The sequence below is a fragment of the Podarcis pityusensis genome, assembly GCF_964106645.2.
Source record: "Podarcis pityusensis genome assembly, chromosome: 2".
Taxonomy (NCBI): domain Eukaryota; kingdom Metazoa; phylum Chordata; class Lepidosauria; order Squamata; family Lacertidae; genus Podarcis; species Podarcis pityusensis.
The window spans coordinates 27,528,177-27,545,072 of NC_138029.1; the positions used below are offsets into that span (position 1 = coordinate 27,528,177).

The 16,896-nt window shown below is 47.1% G+C and overlaps 1 protein-coding gene across 9 annotated transcripts in view; it reads right to left on the reverse strand.

Annotated features, from left to right (window-relative positions):
- SDK2 (sidekick cell adhesion molecule 2) overlaps nt 1-16,896 on the reverse strand; it is a 339,664-nt gene that overhangs the window by 55,281 nt on the left and 267,487 nt on the right. For all 9 annotated transcript variants that reach the window (XM_080994333.1, XM_080994331.1, XM_080994326.1 and 6 more), the window contains exons 12-21: nt 16,530-16,632; nt 15,479-15,655; nt 13,950-14,086; nt 12,692-12,839; nt 11,738-11,878; nt 11,051-11,232; nt 9,953-10,068; nt 3,104-3,299; nt 2,646-2,744; nt 1,349-1,540 (exon numbers count right to left, since the gene is read on the reverse strand). In XM_080994333.1, the coding sequence (XP_080850459.1) occupies nt 1,349-1,540; nt 2,646-2,744; nt 3,104-3,299; nt 9,953-10,068; nt 11,051-11,232; nt 11,738-11,878; nt 12,692-12,839; nt 13,950-14,086; nt 15,479-15,655; nt 16,530-16,632 (1,491 nt within the window). The remainder of the gene's footprint in view (nt 1-1,348; nt 1,541-2,645; nt 2,745-3,103; nt 3,300-9,952; nt 10,069-11,050; nt 11,233-11,737; nt 11,879-12,691; nt 12,840-13,949; nt 14,087-15,478; nt 15,656-16,529; nt 16,633-16,896) is intronic.

The following is a 16,896-nucleotide window of genomic DNA, read 5'->3' on the forward strand; positions in this document are numbered from 1 at the left end:
TGAAGCTTGTGAGTGGTTGGTTGTTGTCAGATTGTGGGGGCCATGCTATCTGCCCGCATGAAGGAGGCCCACACTTGAATTAATTGAATTACTCAAAAGAACAAATATTGAAGCTAATTGGGATTGGCAAAGTCAAAGTTCGCACAGACAAACTGAATTAAATCAAATACGGACAACTTATCTCTTCACGAAAGCGCGTTTTTAAAATTCTGCTCATGAGGGCTTGAAACAACTAGATGTAGATTCATTCTTAGTAAAAGGCAGTCCCTCTCTATTAATGCTCCCAATACCTTAGATATGGCTTGCTGCCTGAAGGTTAGGAAAGTGGCAGAAATATACAGGGACAGAATTATAAGGTTTGGGCTGGTGCCTGTAGTTACATCCTCAGTCTTGAAGGATCACCGCAAAGAAAGCTCTGTTGCTCAGTGTCTCAACCTGAAGTCCCTCAAAGGCCGAGCTAAGAGCTTATATGGGGTATAGATGGAAATTCTTCATGAAAACAGGCATAATGGCCACTTATCCCAAGTCAACAGCTCCTTCTGTTGCTTCATCGTTCAAGTCTGATTCCATGTTTAAGGGGCAAATTGGCCTTGCAAGATGTCAAAATCTCAGGGAGACTTCCCCCCCCATAGCAGGTGCTGCTAGCCAATGAAACATGAAATGTGGCTGTGAGATGCCGGGGTTCGCAGCACAGGTAAACAAAGCAAAGAAAGGAGTACTGATTTAGGACAAGTCTTTCTGCACAAGAAGTACATTCCAGCCGCAATTTATGGAAAGCACAAGAATAACCTTGCAGGACATTTTTTCAGCTGGAACTTGCCAGAACTCAGTTCCGGCATTCTGGCACCTCTTAGATGGGCACCATTGCCATTATAACAGAATAAGGGAGGCATTCATGCTGAGAAAATAACAACAATAACAAATCAATAAATCAACCTCTCTTCCCCACAAATATTCACATAATCACAGGGAAGTGTGTGCCACTACATTTCTGAATATGAAACATTATTATGTGCATCCAGTTACCCTTTGATGTAGTGTTTCTAAAGCTGGGAAGACACTGGGTTATTCAAGAGATTCCTGTCTGCTCTTATTATTAGTGGGCTTGCAATACGATCATGCATACGTCCAACTATATAGCGGTCTCTGCCCAGATAACCTATTTTCACTTTATCAGTGTCTCAAAGAGGGTTCAACTGGGTATCAGTACATCTGATGTAAACAAAACAAAAACACACAAAAAAGGAAAAATCATCTGTATCTGGGACTTCCACTACTAACTGAAGCATTCTGCAGGGACCTAGGCTGTGGTGCTCTGCTGAAGGCAGGGTCCGTAAGTCAAACTTACCGGGAGGCACTCCTGAGGAGATGGTGGAGGAGGAAACTTGTCCCTGGCCTTTCGAGGTCATGGCTGCCACTTCAATGGTGTATGTCGTGAGGGCTGTGAGGCCAGTGACGCGGTATTCCAGTGTGACGTTGGGCAGGTAGTGTGTTACACGGGTGTTGGTACGGTTGTATTCTTCCCAGGAGATCCGGTAGCCTGAAGGAGCCCAAAACATACACAGATGTGTAGAACTGCACAACCTTCATTTAAAATCCAAGGCATAAACAGAACGTGCCCAATAAATCTGGTGGCCTTAAGCCAGAGACTTAGGCCTCACCAACAGTTCTTTGGGGATTCTAATTTATATTACTTTAGTGCTTCCACTAGTTCATTAAGCTTCCTGAGGCTGAATGACACATTATGGCTAACGCATAGCATGCTATTATGTCTTCTCTTCTTTCTTAATTAGAGGCATCAGGTGGAGAGGGAACTGTTGTTCTGATCACAGCATAAGAGAGCAGAATGCCTTCTCTCCCCAGAGAGAGAAGTCATACATACATGCCCATGTGGCAATAGGGCTCAGTAAAAAGCAAAAGTTCTCACTAATGCTAAAATGAGCTTTACCTAAGCTTCATGGACACATCTGGGAGCGGGGTGGAGAGGAGAGGGGTCAGGATGTGATTTCCATCCCAATCATGTTTGGAAAGGGAAGAGATGAACCTAAATTCCCAATGCGCTGTTATCAGGATAACTTGCTCCCTATGCCTTATGCTTAACATAGAGTTGGATCCTTCAAAATCTATTCCAAATCTATCACCAGGGAAGCTCCATGAGGCCTGAAGCAAACAGATGTGATGCTTGGTTCCAATTCCCAAACTATTCCTCGTGCTGAAATCAAGATGGCTTCCAGGCTGTTAGTTCACAGGGCTAGTGGATACATATCTCCTCTACAGAAGTTCTCTTAGGTAGTAGAAAGAATGGGTCTGAGCAGTTTTCCACTTGATCCACAATTTCTAGGCAATTCGGGTTTTCTCCGGATTGACGTTTGCTCCAGTTTAGAGCTATGGAGTGGTTCCCCCCCTTGCCCCACTCCTTCCCAGGGAAAACTCTCTCTATAGCTCTAAACTGGAGCAAACGTCATTCCAGATAAAACCCGAATTGCCCCCAGGGCAAAGCAGTGGGACAAGAGGAATTTTGTATAAGCCCTGAGTTCTTTCCATTGGCACCAAGGAAGAAGTGGGCTCCCTGTTCCCTGGTCCAGTTAATCACCCCTTCCTCCCTCACCCCACCCATCTCCTCCCCACCTGGAGAGATTTATTACCTGTCAGAATGCCATTCTTTTCCAGGGGCTCTTGCCAGCTGACCTTCAGGGATGTGTCGAGGATCTCGTTGAAGCTGAGGTGTCCCACTGGACCCGGAACTAGCCAAACAAACAACCCCACCACCCAGAAAGTTACAACAGGACAAACGCTTCATATAAGAATTCCTCAAGGAAATCAAAAAAGGGAAGCTGCTGGTCACTCTCTGGGGTTTGGGTGAAAGGATGACTGCAGTGGACGCAGTCAAGATGGAGCCCGGGGCCTTCAAGGGCATCACTGCAGTCTCAGCAACGATGTGTCGGGCTCTACAACTGAGGGCAGTGTCAGACTCAAGACTTCCACGGTGGAAGGTGACGTTTTAAACTCATGTTGACCGGAAAGTTAGGGGTGTGTGGACCCATAGTCATGGGCATACAGGAACCCAAGAGCCTGTGCCCAGCTCCAAAGGGAAAGGCCGTACCGTCCTCATGGGTGCGCAGCAGCTGCGGGGGGCTGCGGGGTCCATCGCCTGGTGTGGTGAAACACAGCACCGAGGTGAAATACTCTGTAAACTTCTTGAGGCCTGGGATATATCCCACATGGATATTGTCTTGGAAGTTAGGGCGCACTGTCACTACAGTCATATCTTCTTCCTGTGCTGGTTCCCAGGCAATCAGCTGAGGAATAAATGAACGACATCATGGTTGCTCAGAAAGGAGGAAGTGAAGGCAGACCACACGGCATGGGGCTTTATCTTTCTGGACCCATATTGTGCACAGGGGCCAGCTCCAGATTAGCACTCTTTTGCTGGTGTGATTCACTTGGGCAACGGCAAATTTATGTTGAACAATTAAAAGTAGATTTGTGTGGCGTTTTCCCTCCTAGGTGTGTGACATCATACTGGGTTCATAAGGAAAGGGTTAACTAATTGTAAAATTACTAACCAATGGGAACCCAGGGGGCAGAGTTAACTGTGTATAAGGTTTAAGCACAGAGGTTTTTTCTGAGACAGTTAGAGTTAGGGTGGTTGAGAAGACAGTCTGGAGTTAGAAGAGACAGAGAAGATAAGTCTGTGGGTTGGGCTAGTCTGGTGTGAGAGAGTGAGAGAATTTGTTAAGAGGAGTCAGTCAAACAGCTGAGATAATCCGTCAGAAGGTATGAGGAAGGTATAGGCTGGTAAAGAAACTAAAGTTAAGATACTGACAGGAATATTATCTGAGAAACCATAAACTTGTTAATGTTTGTAAAATAAACTTGTTTTTTTGGTTCACTTTTAACAACTGTCTGGACTCAGTGTTTTACCAGAGAGTAATGGGTTGGTGGCAGCGGGGAAGCAAGCACAGTGGTGGCACAGGGATCAATAGACCATTAAACGTCCGGGGACCCTGTGCGATCGCCACAATTTGGCACTCTCTTGTACAACAAACCTGCTTCCAAAAAATGGGTGAGAGGGGTGGAGAAAGTAGGGGGCGGGAGGAATTTTTGAGTTAAGAAAAGTATCGAAAAAATGCACTGGAAAGTGTGGGGTAATAGCAACATTGGGAGATGCTGTGTAAAATCTACGCAAACCAACCAAAGGGGGTGCTTGATAAAAAGCAAGGAATTTCCGTGCAAATTTTGTGCAAGCACAAAATGGGTGCTCAAAAAAAGAAAAAAAGAAAAGGGGAGCTCTGGTGAATGGGGAGAAAGGGCACTTTGCACAAACAGGGCAGAACTTGGGCACACTGCTAACACTTCTCTTTCTAGAATCCTAAGGGGTACTCCGGCCTCAGGACTCCAGGCATAAACATACAGGACTCCCCCAACCCCACTCCATTCTGGTCCGGGACAGAACACCTCAAACAGGAAAGCTAGAAAAGGGGCCAGTCTAGGGTTGCCATATGTCTTCTTTTACCCGGACATGTCCTCTTTTTCACGGGTATGTAAAATGAGTGTCGTCATAGCGATCCACAGTTAAAAGTAGAAGTCTGCAAATGTGTCCTCTTTTTTGCTCTTCAAAATGTGGCAACCCTAACCATGCTACAAGGTGCAACTGCTGCAGCCGTCTCTAATATTCCCTCTCCCACTGCTTTATGTGAATACCGTCTCAATTATACTGGTGAAACCACCTTTCCTTCCTCTCCAGGAGGAGAGCCAATTCGCCACCACCTCACATCCTTTAACCATGTAGCTAGAACTTGCCGTGATGAGACTGAATCCCATCCCAAAACAGTGACAGTCTGGAAGGATCCATAACTGCAGAGGACTCTGTGTGCTGCCTGCAAATATTCTGCATGGGAAGCCATAGGGCTGCTGTGTTGCAGAGACTCTGCTTCTTCCCTTTTGCAAAATGGGCAGAAAGGAATGGTGTGGTGGATTGCCCAGGGACCGGAGTAGTGGAATTGTTGCTGCCTGTGCCTCTGGGGTCAGGATTGTTTTGTGCATGTGGTGATACAGAGACATTTGGGTGCTCTGTGTTCACTTGCACCATCTGTGTGTGTGTGTCATCACTGACACCCCCCCCCTTCTAGGTGGGAGATGTATTTGCTCTTTTCCACCATTTTGGGATTTCCCCCCGAGTGGCATATTCTCGTCCCCTGCACAACCGGGGTACAGAATTGCTCTGCCCTGGTTAGTATCTGGTAGGCAAAACTACAGGGTATGTGGGTGAAATTGCAAGTTCTGTAAACAGAAATATTATTTCTGCAAGGTGGTTTTTTCCTTCTTTTGGTTGGTTCCTTTTTTTCCCCTTGAAGGAAGAAAGACAAAAGAGCTATTATATCCTTTGTTTATGAAATGTCCCCAGCAACATAGTCATTACAGCAAATGCCTGGAAGAAATTGCCAAGCGAAACTGACCCACTCATTCTTTTTACCCAAGTTCAGGGATAAAAAACCAAAATAAAATAAAATTATAGGTTGGGGGTGCGGGTGCAAGTAAGAAAGAAAGAAGCAATTGATTCTTATAGACGTTTTGTGTTCAGTAATCCAAGTTGCTATTCTTAGTGCTACAGCCCTAAGGTGTAAACACAAGTGTTGGTGCATTCATCTCAACAATCAGTGTCATTGTCGAGGCGTTTAATAAATTGTGTACATAATAGCTGCTGCTTTTCATTTGCCGACAATAATTTTGTTGTCTAGTGCCAGCAGTACGGCATAGCCCAACAGCAAAACGAGCGCTAAAACCATGTTAGTCTCTAGTCCTGAACAGATATTTTAAACAACTAAAGTCCTTCCAGTCACCTGCTATGCCATGCTTTTCATTTTTATTTTTTTGTGGGATGCAGTGCAGAGTAAGGATTTTGAGGACACACCATTCTTAATACAGTGGTACCTCGGGTTAAGAACTTAATTCGTTCCGGAGGTCCGTTCTTAACCTGAAACTGTTCTTAACCTGAAGAACCACTTTAGCTAATGGGGCCTCCCGCTGCTGCCGTGCCGCCAGAGCATGATTTCTGTTCTCATCCTGAAGCAAAGTTCTTAACCCGAGGTACTATTTCTGGGTTAGCGGAGTCTGTAACCTGAAGTGTCTGTAACCCGAGGTACCACTGTATAACTTAAGGGACCTATTCGCACCTCTGGGGCATGGATGGCCTTGCTCTGCCTCCCTACTTTCCCCCTATTGCAAGTATTCTGGACTTGGTTACATGGTGAGCCACATGCTCCAAAGCAAAAGGCAAAGATCCAAAAAAAAAAGTTTTTGCAGAGCAAGCCACAGTGCCTATATTGGAGGTGTAGGGAGCCCATGTCCACTTGTGATTCGCTGATGAGGCGAGTGGGCGGGACCAATTACCCAGGCAGCAAGCTCCGCCCAGAGGCTTCCTTTTCTGCCTGGGAAACAGTCCCTGGGACTTCCCATGTCTGGGTAATGCCAGCCTGCAATGGCACCCACCAGAGAGGGTGCCCAGCTGCAGCAGGCAGGGCATACCAGACCTGTCTGCCTCCCTTCACTCCTCTGTTGTTCACCGGGCAGAGTAGGCGCTGCCAAAAAAGTAGGTTCTTCTAAGTAGCATATTGGGGTGATCCTGACTGAAGCTGAAACAGTGAGACAGGTGCAAATGTATGGGCACCTGTAAATGTATGGCCTTATAGCTGACCAAGGTCTGATTAGCTCCATTCAACTATATTGTAAATGGAGTATTTGTAGGCTGAAAGCACTTGGTTCTTGAGGCCAAGACATCTCCCTTCATCCCTGACAGACATTAGCACCCTGGCAGGTGACGGATGAACATACATGTAGTGACCATGTGGCTTTGGCTGGACCTAGACTTGTCCAAGCACGTTTAACAATCCTGACCTTAATCCCTACTGCGCTATTACTCTAAAGGGCAGCGTGGGATCCACACGGGGTTTTAACCATCCTCTTCTATGGCTTTCAGCTCCTCTGATCTTTTTTTTCCCTTCGGCTGCGCCGCTTCAAAAACATAAAGGGGGAAACTTGCTGGGATTAAAGGCGGCTGATTGTTTCGCTGAAGCACAGGTGTGTGCTGAAGGGTTAGGGGGTCGGCCATGCACAGAGAGAGATTTCTTTCCTCGGAGACCTGGAAGGGACTGAATTTGAAAGGCTGGCCTACGCGGGTAACCAATTAAAGGAGAAGAGGAAGGAGCCAGGATTTTTAAAAAGCAGCTTAAAGGCTGTTTGGTTCTGCCACCAGTCATTTTTCACTTTTGGTGTTTGGAAGCAGAACCTGTTTTCTCTCTCACAAAAGTGAGAGGCTGTGAGAGAAAAACCATGCGCTGCACTTTTTATTCATTGCATATATCCTTCTTCCTCCAAATTGTTCAGGACAACAAAACAAATACTCAAAGAATAAACCAATACTGAGGGTTGTGCTTTAACTTCTCTTTCTCAGGAAAATGCAGTCACTATTTGTAAACTGAGGCTGCAAGCTGAACCCCTTTTACACTTTGCTGCGGGAGGAAGGGTTGCACTGGGTGGAGGTGTTCCTGCACCTGTCTGCCTGTGAGGAGTCAGTCTGCTGGTGCAACACTCGCTGTTCCCAGGGCCGGCCCACCCAGGAGGCAAGATGCGGTGCCTGCCTTGGGGGGCACGATCCATGGGGTGAAAAGATCCCAATGTAGATCTTTATTCTCCCTGCTCCTGATGTACATCTTCAGTCACTCCTTCTTCCCTTAAAGAAGTGGCACCATTTTGTGGTTAACCTCAGCTGCCAAAATGTCTTCAGCCAGCCCTGCCTGTTTCACCTGTCAAAACAGTGGCCAAGTCAAACTGCAGCCTGAAGGATGTGGCAGCTTGTGGGATGCCAGGAAATGGGGCATTCTGAAGGCAGGGCTGAGATTTGCATCCCTACCTTTCGCCCTGTCCAGCAAGAGCAGCTTGGGTCCTATAGCTCCTTAACCATCAAGAAATTAGAGTGTTCTCCTTTGACGTTAAAGGAACCCCTACACAGTAAGGTTAGCAGACGTCCCCGTTTCCCGGGGACAGTCCCCAGATTTACAAATAAGTCCCCTGACAAAATCCATCTATTTAGTAGGAAGTTGAAGTGTCCCCGGATTCATTGGAAAAAATCTGGTCACCTCACTACACAGCCCAGAAGTGGTTGCTAATTTTTAAAATGAAAACAGCGGCCTTTGTCTCAGATGGATGACATAAAGACTATCAAGCACAGGGCTAATAAGAGGGCTACTCCATAAAGGGTTAAAGGTAAGACCAATTTGTGAAAAATAAATAAATCTGAGAGCGTTTAGGTGTAACAGCTAGTGCTTAAATCGCTCCATTCATATCCTCTCTTTTATTTGGTGCTGATTAAGTATCAATTAAAGGGGGGTGGGGAGGAGGAGAAAGGAATAGCTGAGTTTTAATAAGTGTATGTACTTATGCATCCAAAACAATATTCGACACAAGCTGGCTGATTAACTGACACTGATAACAATGCATAATCAGCTACTATGTCGTGGTGTTACATTCAAGGATGTTTGGGTGTTTAATTGGCACAGTGCGAGATAGCCTATAGCAAGTTAATTAGATACTAATTAGGCCTCCAAAAATACTAATCAAAAATACTAAGTGGCATTTAATAAGTATGTTAAGTATCCTTCTTAACGTTGGTTATCTCGTTTGGCAGCAATTAAATTCCTGAACTTCTTTGGAGTAGATTAAGAAACAAGTTTTAATTCAATTTAATTAATGCAAATTTGAATTAATTACAATTCGGAACTGAGCGAACAAGGCGAGGCTCCCCTATAAGTATAATATCTTAGTAAATATATTTTAATAGACAAGCTTGAAGCAATGATAATAACCATTCTAATAAAAAAAGAATTAAGTAGAATCTTGTTTTAAATGGACTGATTATGAAATAACAGTCAGCTAAGAGGATCATCCAAAATGCATGGAAATATGGAACTGGGGGCTTAAATACCATTGACTGCACTGATCAAATCAAATACAGCGATGCTTCATCAAGGAAAGCAGTGGCATAAACTCTCTGCTTTGCAAATCAAGTTGCCATTTCAGCTCGGAGCACTTGGGTGCAGTAGCTTCCTGCAATGCACAACGCCGAAACGGCAGCCCCACAGATAATTGGTTCATATAAAGGATACCAGTTTATTATAGCTGCTAACTATGGAATTACATCATTTAATTGGTGTTTTACAGCCAGCTAAGCGATGACAGAAAACAGAGTGGGAGCAACTATACGTTTTTTGCAGGCCTGCTTCCTGGCTGCTTGCGGGGGACTGGACCTAATACAGATATGGTTGTTTAGGGAGAGGAGGGGATACGTGATTTCATACTTTGTGTTAGCCAAGTCCCGTACCCCCTGTTAATCTGTGCCGTGACAAGCAAGGTAGGAAAGCCTCGGAAGGCCTTTGCATGGGAGATTTACGGACATGGCCACAGTAATTGGCTGGCCCAGGAACAACCCCGTGCAATGATTAACGGCCCCAAACTAGGTAATGAAAAGAGGCAGAGCGAAGTGCAGGCAGGGAAGAGCGGGAGCACTCAGCCCTTCCTGATGGGAGGCTGTGCAACTACAGAGCTTCAAGGCAAAGAGAGAATGAGGAGTACAGATTCCTTTCTTGTTTAAATGCTGCTTGTGGAGGGAAGAGAGCCACATGGGCCCCGCGATGGCGATGCCTGTAACATCTCACACCAATTTGGACCTATTTAGCCTCACTGAGACAAAAGAACTACCCGCTTACTGATGTTGGAAACGGCCAGCAGCTCATCCACATCGCCACTTACCTCCGTACGTTGCTTCATCCTGGGACCTACGGATAAAACAGCCACGCCTCTGCTTCCTAAGCATCGAAGGAGCATTTGGGTAGCTTGCTACAGCCTTAGGCTTAGAGGAGAAGCGGCTTCTCCTTCTTCTCCCAACCCTTCTTACCTTGTAGCCTTGGTTGATGCCGTTGACGAACTGGGGACTGGGTGGGTTCCAGGTGAAGCGGATGGTGGTGGAATTGGTGGCCTCGGCCTGCACGTTGCCCGGGGATACGGTGGGCACTGTGGGAGGTTTAAAGGAGGCGCCTCAGTATGAACAGGTGGAAGCATGGAAAGCGCTGCTGCTGACACCACCTGCCCTCGTTCTACCTGTGATGCTAATCTAATGGAGAAGGAAGGGGAAGGGATGCTCTGGCCTCATCCATTGGCCAAAGGAATGGTGCCCTGGTGGTTTTATTGTAATTATTTGTGTGGTTTCAGTAGATTTTATATAGGTTTTAAACCCATCCATGTTTAATAATAATAAAAAAATGATTATTTTGTGTTTTTAGTGATTTTTTTAAAAAATCTGTAAGCTGCCTTGGGTCCCATCAGGGAAAAAGGTGGGGTATAAACTAATAATAATAATAATAATAATAATAATAATAATAATAATAAATTGGTTGCTTCTCAGCAAATTTCCCCTGGCTTTAAGAGAACTGATCCCCCCAACCCTTCCTTGTCTACTCCCCTTCCTTTCTGCATCTTGTCTTTCCAATTTGATGGCAAGGACTCTGCCTCCCCACCCCTTCTCTTACTGATGTGATCCTTTTGGGGAGACAAGAGTTGGGGAAAAACAGGATAAAATATATGGTGGAATTCAATGTCATTCTATGACAAGCTTTCCGTCTGTGCAAGGATATCAGCTTGCCAGATGGAATTTTTCACCCCTCCCTCTCCATGTTCTTCTGTGGGTTCTCCTGGCCACCCCCAGAGCCAATTTGGGGAAGTATGGGGTAAGAAGAGAGGGGTGAACCCTATTGCACAAGCTTGTAAGATGAATCCCACCCAGAGTCAATAAATAAAAATAACCTGCTACCAGCGGTGTCCTGAACTCTTAAAAACATACCAAGATTCAGCCCCTACAATGGGAGTATATATATATTTAGGTCCAGTATACCTCCCTTTCTAATCATCTTGGGTCTATGGAGCCACTCTGGGGCCACATTAATCTGTGTTCTCATCTTCCCTGCCCCGCCTCCCATTTCCTAGTACTGCAACTTACCACCCTGGAGGGTCCACTCTGTGACTTTGGCACTGTAGACACCCAGCCCAGCGCTGTTGTATGCAGCCACCTCAATCTCATAGTTGGTCCAAATGATCAGGTCCTCAAGCAGCAGGTTGTTGACGTCAGCGTTGGTGATGTTTCTGAACTGATAGCCGACGGGCAGGCCAGCCAGGCAAAATCTGAGGAAGGGACAAGAGGTCAGGTCAGAACCAACAATGTCATCATCAGAGATCTTTCAAACCATATGGCAAAAACTTCCTGCTTTTCCAGTATTAGACCTGGCAGTGAAGCATTCTGTCGGGGACTGTGCTGAGGAAGGCTGAACTGACGATACGATACGATAATCTTTATTGTCATTGTCCCATACAGAACAATGAAATTGAAAAATCTACATAAAACATTCAAAATGGATTAATAGGGACGTAAGGGGGTGGGATTCTTAACTGGGAGCACTGCCATTTCTAGGAGATGGGTTCTTTGTTCTCTCGCCGTGATTATTAAAGTTTCTAACTGGTAAGAAGACTCCTTTTCCTTTGTTCTGTTTATCTACTGCAACAGTGGGAGGAAGCCAGTTCCCTGAAGTCTGACACATTCCAATAGGATCACCAGCAATTCCATTGTCCGAGACAGAGGTCTATCCACCTAGAGATGTAGGGTGGAAACCTGGATGCTGTGCTCACCCACCTGATGATGTAGCCCTTGAGAATGCCATTTTGGTGGTTTTCAGGTGGTGGCTGCCACTGGATCATGATGGACTGGTTGGTTCGGCCACTGGCAATGACGTTCTGAGGGGGAGCGGTGGGCGGTTCCTCTGGGAGGGAAACCCTGGCAAAGCGAAGGTAACATCGGAGGCGTGTTTCAGGGATGGCTGGAAGGTAGGCTAGACTCTCAAAGCTATGTCAGCTTGTCCTAGCCAAACGATGCTCAACCCAGCCATGCCACAGCATGTGCCAAGACAATGTCCGGTGCCTCTTCTCAAATAGCCACTTCTCACTATGTGCACATTGGTTTGCATCAAACCCTCTTTTAAACACTGAAGAAAGCAGATAATTGGTCATGCTAAGCTCTTTGTGTACTGGATGAATAGATGATTACAAGCTAAGTTCCACCATCTTGCCAGACCACTCCTTTGTGCACAAACCACCAAGCTCTGAGGCCACACTTTACTCAGATGGTCCCTTTTGCAGCCACATCTACCCATTCGCTACGTACACCTGAGCTAGCACGTATTATTATTAGTAGTAGTAGTAGTATACCACCCTATATCTGGAGATCTCAGGGTGGTTGACAACATAAAATCACAATATAAAAAAACCTGAAAATGCATAATAATAATAAAAATGATGACCCAATAATCTCTCCCCACCTGTCAGGGACTGGCTAGATGAGGACGAATGGTGGTGACCTCTTGACCCCAAGATGATAGACCCAGGATCGTGGTGGTGGGAAACAGGACACTACCCCCCAATGCCCACCTACCCAAATTATGTTTGGCTCTCTCCAAAAACTAAGGCTCAGCACAGACACACCAGATCATCTTCAGCTCCATTCCCATTCCCAACCCCACCATCACCCAACCCCTGCAATTAAACCAAACCCTGGTCCGTCCGTCCCCCATCTAAGATGTGCCCACCTCACCTCTCGGTGTCCTTGCTGAACTGGCCTTTGCCCACATCATTGACGGCGCATAGCCGGAATTGGTATGAGCGGGCAGGGACCAACCCTCTCACCAGCACTGAGGTCACTTCAGGGTCCACGCTGGCCATGAGCACTGTCCAGGGAGCATCTGCCAGGCACAGAGGAAAGCAGCGGGGAGGTAAAGGAGCAATACGGGAGAAAGTGATGAGGGTTGGAGTCCACCTATTCTTACTATTCACTTCCTGGTCTCTATGTAAGTTTCTCTGTGCAGGAAGGAGTCTCATGGCCTGGCTTTTGCCCTGAACAAGACAGAATTAGAGAAGGAAGACCCCAAACCTGACGTCCCACTAAATCGGAAGCCAGGAGCCTATTCTGCTTCCAGCTGCACCCAAAGGACCATTGCTGCAACAACCCACCACCCAACAACCTCAAAATGATTTACAAAACTAGGCAGTTTGGGTTTGTCGAGGAATGAAATGGCATTGTCAGAGTTTGGCAGCAATGGGGCAGGATGAAGGAAAGGCACTGGATAACCCCCTACTGCTGAGCATACACAGGCTCACTTGCAATTCAGCAGCAATCTGAAGTAAATGTGGTATATAAGCCTTGAGAATGTAACGCCACAAATAGCTGAGGTGTGATAAATTGCATTGTGGGAAAGTCTTTGGAATTAAGTCTTCATAAGAGCCACCGCAGAACTCCGATGCTCTGCATCTACTACTGCATTTGCCTCCCGCTCCACCCAGTCTCCCTCAGACCACATTGTGAATGTAAAAAAGGTACAGGTAAAGGACTCCTGGATGATTAAGTCCAGTCAAAGGCAACTATGGGGTGCGGCGCCCATCTCGCTTTCAGGCAGAAGGAGACGGTGTTTGTCCACAGAGGACTTTCCAGGTCACGTGGCCAGCATGACTAAACCGCTTCTGGCGCAACGGAACACTGTGACGGAAACCAGAGCGTACGGAAACGCAGTTTACCTTCCCACCGCAGCAGTACCTGTTTATCTACTTGCACTGGTGTGCTTTCGAATTGCTAGGTTGGCAGGAGCAGGGACAGAGCAATGGGATGTCACCCCGTCACGGGGATTCGAACCACCGACCTTCTGATCGGCAAGCCCAAGAGGCTTAGTGGTTTAGACCACAGCGCCACCCGCATCCCTTTTTGTGAATGTGTATCAGCCTCAGCCCCAAGGCCATGGGGCTGGCTTCTCTGGCTGCCCCCAAGATCTTGATATAGTTAGGAATATGCAGTGCCTTACTGTTCTCGGAGACCTCAAGAATGTAACGAAGCAGCGGGCTGTTCCCATCAAAGGGTTTGGTCCATGTCAGGTTGATCGCTCGCTTCTCTGCAGTGCTCAGCATGGCAATGGGGTTTTCTGGTGCGTGCGGGAGCTGTCTGATGAGGATAATGACAGAAGAAGCCTATTTTAGACGCTGTCACAAACGGAGAGCCCCAAGGACAGAGCACCACCCCTACAGAAAGAGAAGCTGTTTGGAGAGAGTCTCAGGCAGTCACAGGGCGTGGCGTGGGCTGTCCCCTGCTGCCCTCCTGGTTGTGGTGGCAACTGCTGCTCGCTGGGATGGGGAAGAGAAACAGCGATGGCTCATCCTGCCGCTTTCTCCTGGGAAAGCCTGCTGTTTACAGCTGAATCGGAATAAACGCCAGTCGGCTTTTCCATGGATCAACAGCAAGTTTTCCTGGGGAAAGCGGCGGGACAAACAAAAATCCACTTGGATCCTTGCCTAGAAAGCACGGGGCACATGGAAAAGCTCTTGGATCCATACTGTGGATGAGCCCTTAGTTGGCACTGCGTTGATGGTGGCCGTAAGCATGCATATGCCTGGTCACCCCCAACACTGTTCTCTCCCATCCTTGCTGCCTCATGGCAACACCTCATTCTGGCAAGCAGCAGCACTGCTGCAGCTAAGAAGATGGCATAGTGCACCACGTCATCCCAGGGACACCAAGCCGCTTTGTGCATTAACCGTGCTGGGCCCTGTGACTAATTTCTGCATATTGCAGGCAGCAGCTCAGGACTCCCTAGGAGCCGGTCGCAGGCATCTTGCTACATCATAATGGTATGGATGGACAGCAGACACACACAAAATATTCCAGCGGTTCAAAGTGGCATTATGGGAAGTAAGATGGGAATTTCAGCCATAGTGCCATGTTTTTTCCATAATAGCACATGTGGGGAGGAGTAAGAACAATATCCCAGTTTCCAGGTCACACTCACACATTCACTTCCTCTTTGACACACACATGCACACCAAGTCGTGTGGGATCTGCTTCAATGCGGTGTGCAATCCCACACTTCAGATTGCTTGGGAATAGGTGGCCCCGTGGCTGGAAAGACGCACACAATCAAGTTATTTGCATGTGCATGTCTGTGGTAAGGGACTATGCTACACTAAAGCTACTCCTGTGTTGCTGGGCATTCAAGGGAGGGATACTTGAATGTACAAATGGTTTGCAGGGCATGGGAGGAACTTGGGGTTTGGGTTTATCTGGGGTTTAACAGAGTGGATCCTAAGCAAGAAAGAGAGAACTTATGGAGAGCCCAAGAAGTTGGGTGAATAGTTCACCTGTGCTCAGTTTGTGGCTGGACGATTCCTGTAACTTTTAGATCAATACGAGTGCATCATTCACTGTGGTCTTGTGAGAACCTGTTGTCGCCTGTTGGGTGACACTTCACACCCTCCTTCTTATTCATGCACCATGCTATGCGGTCCACCCTCCCCGGTCTTAAGTAGTTCCCAATGCCTGCCTTCAACGGTTGATCCTTACCGGACTCGCAGGTGAGCACTCCGAGAATCGTTGCCCCCAGCAGAAACCACACGGCAAGTGTAGGTGCCAATGTCACCTGACCAGGTCTGGGCAATATGGAGGGTGCCTGTGCTGTCCAGCCTCATGCGTGCTACGTTCTCCACATTCAGTGCTGCGCCATCCTTTTCCCACATGTATCTAGGGAGAAAAGGCAGGGCCAAGGTGACCCAGGTCATTCTACCTCTCACCAAAAACCAATACCCAAGACTGGTATTAGTACCCATGAGTTCCAGCTCACCGAAGCCACACACCGCAGGACTATAAGCCACTCCTGTTTCAGAGCTGACTGCAACTGAAACAGTTCTTTCTTGCTTCTAAAGCATATATATGCATCACGGATACTGGTTGCAGAATTCAGTTTTCCTCAGTACAGAATGGCTATTACTTTTTAACGATGCAGGGCACACACAAGGTCCTGCCTTACGGACACCTGGCCTTTTCAGCACCAACACCTCTGCCATTATAACACAGTTGGAGTCCAAGACAAATGTTTGCCACGGCTGTCTTCCTTCACGCCAAAGAGGGATCACAGCAGTTTTAATCTCAGCACCGTCACTAAGCCAGGCACCAGGTGGCAATGTGGGCCCACGATTTTGCACAGGTTCTCCTCGCATTACCTTTCCCTGTAAGTGTTTTTGAGACGCATAGACAGAAGTGGCTGGAAGACTGCTGGCTTTGCAACACCGTCATACTTGAGCGTGCATTTCAGACATGCTTTTTAGTTGAATGAAAACCTGGGTGCTCTCAGGTTACAATGATGCTGGCCACTTCCTAAGAGTTTAAAACATACAAAGCGGCTGAAACTTGTGCAAATCCATGCTTAGCAGAGGCCAGGAGATTATTCCTCTCTAGCAGGAAATACTCAAACAAAGGCATTTTTAGTCCATGCAACCCATCTCTAACCAGACTGCCTTGCCTTTTCCTCTCCAGCTCTACTTCCCCAAGTTGTACTCCAAAGACGGTTAGCTTTCCCATTTGTTTCACCCCAGATTGGATAGGTACCGCCACATACCTGACTACCACTCTGGGGTCATGGGTCACTCCACAAGTCATGGAAGCCTTGGTGCCTTTGATGACACTTTGATCCTGAGGAGGACTGGTGATGCGAGTCCGGGCTGCAGATGCAGAGAGACAGGAGGCACTCAGACATAATCAGAAACCGAACCAGCCATTGCTGTGCAGCGCCAGAGGTCAACACTTGGGCCTGCTAACTTCAACAGATAAAAGCTTCCTTGTGCATGAGACCAGCAGGAAGCCACAGAATCACGCGCGCCAACTGCAATGATCATAAGTGTGAGATCATCTAATAATGAACTCAAAACACGACTGATTTGAAAGGGGGCTAAATGCCATCTAGTTCAACCCCTTTGCTGTACGGC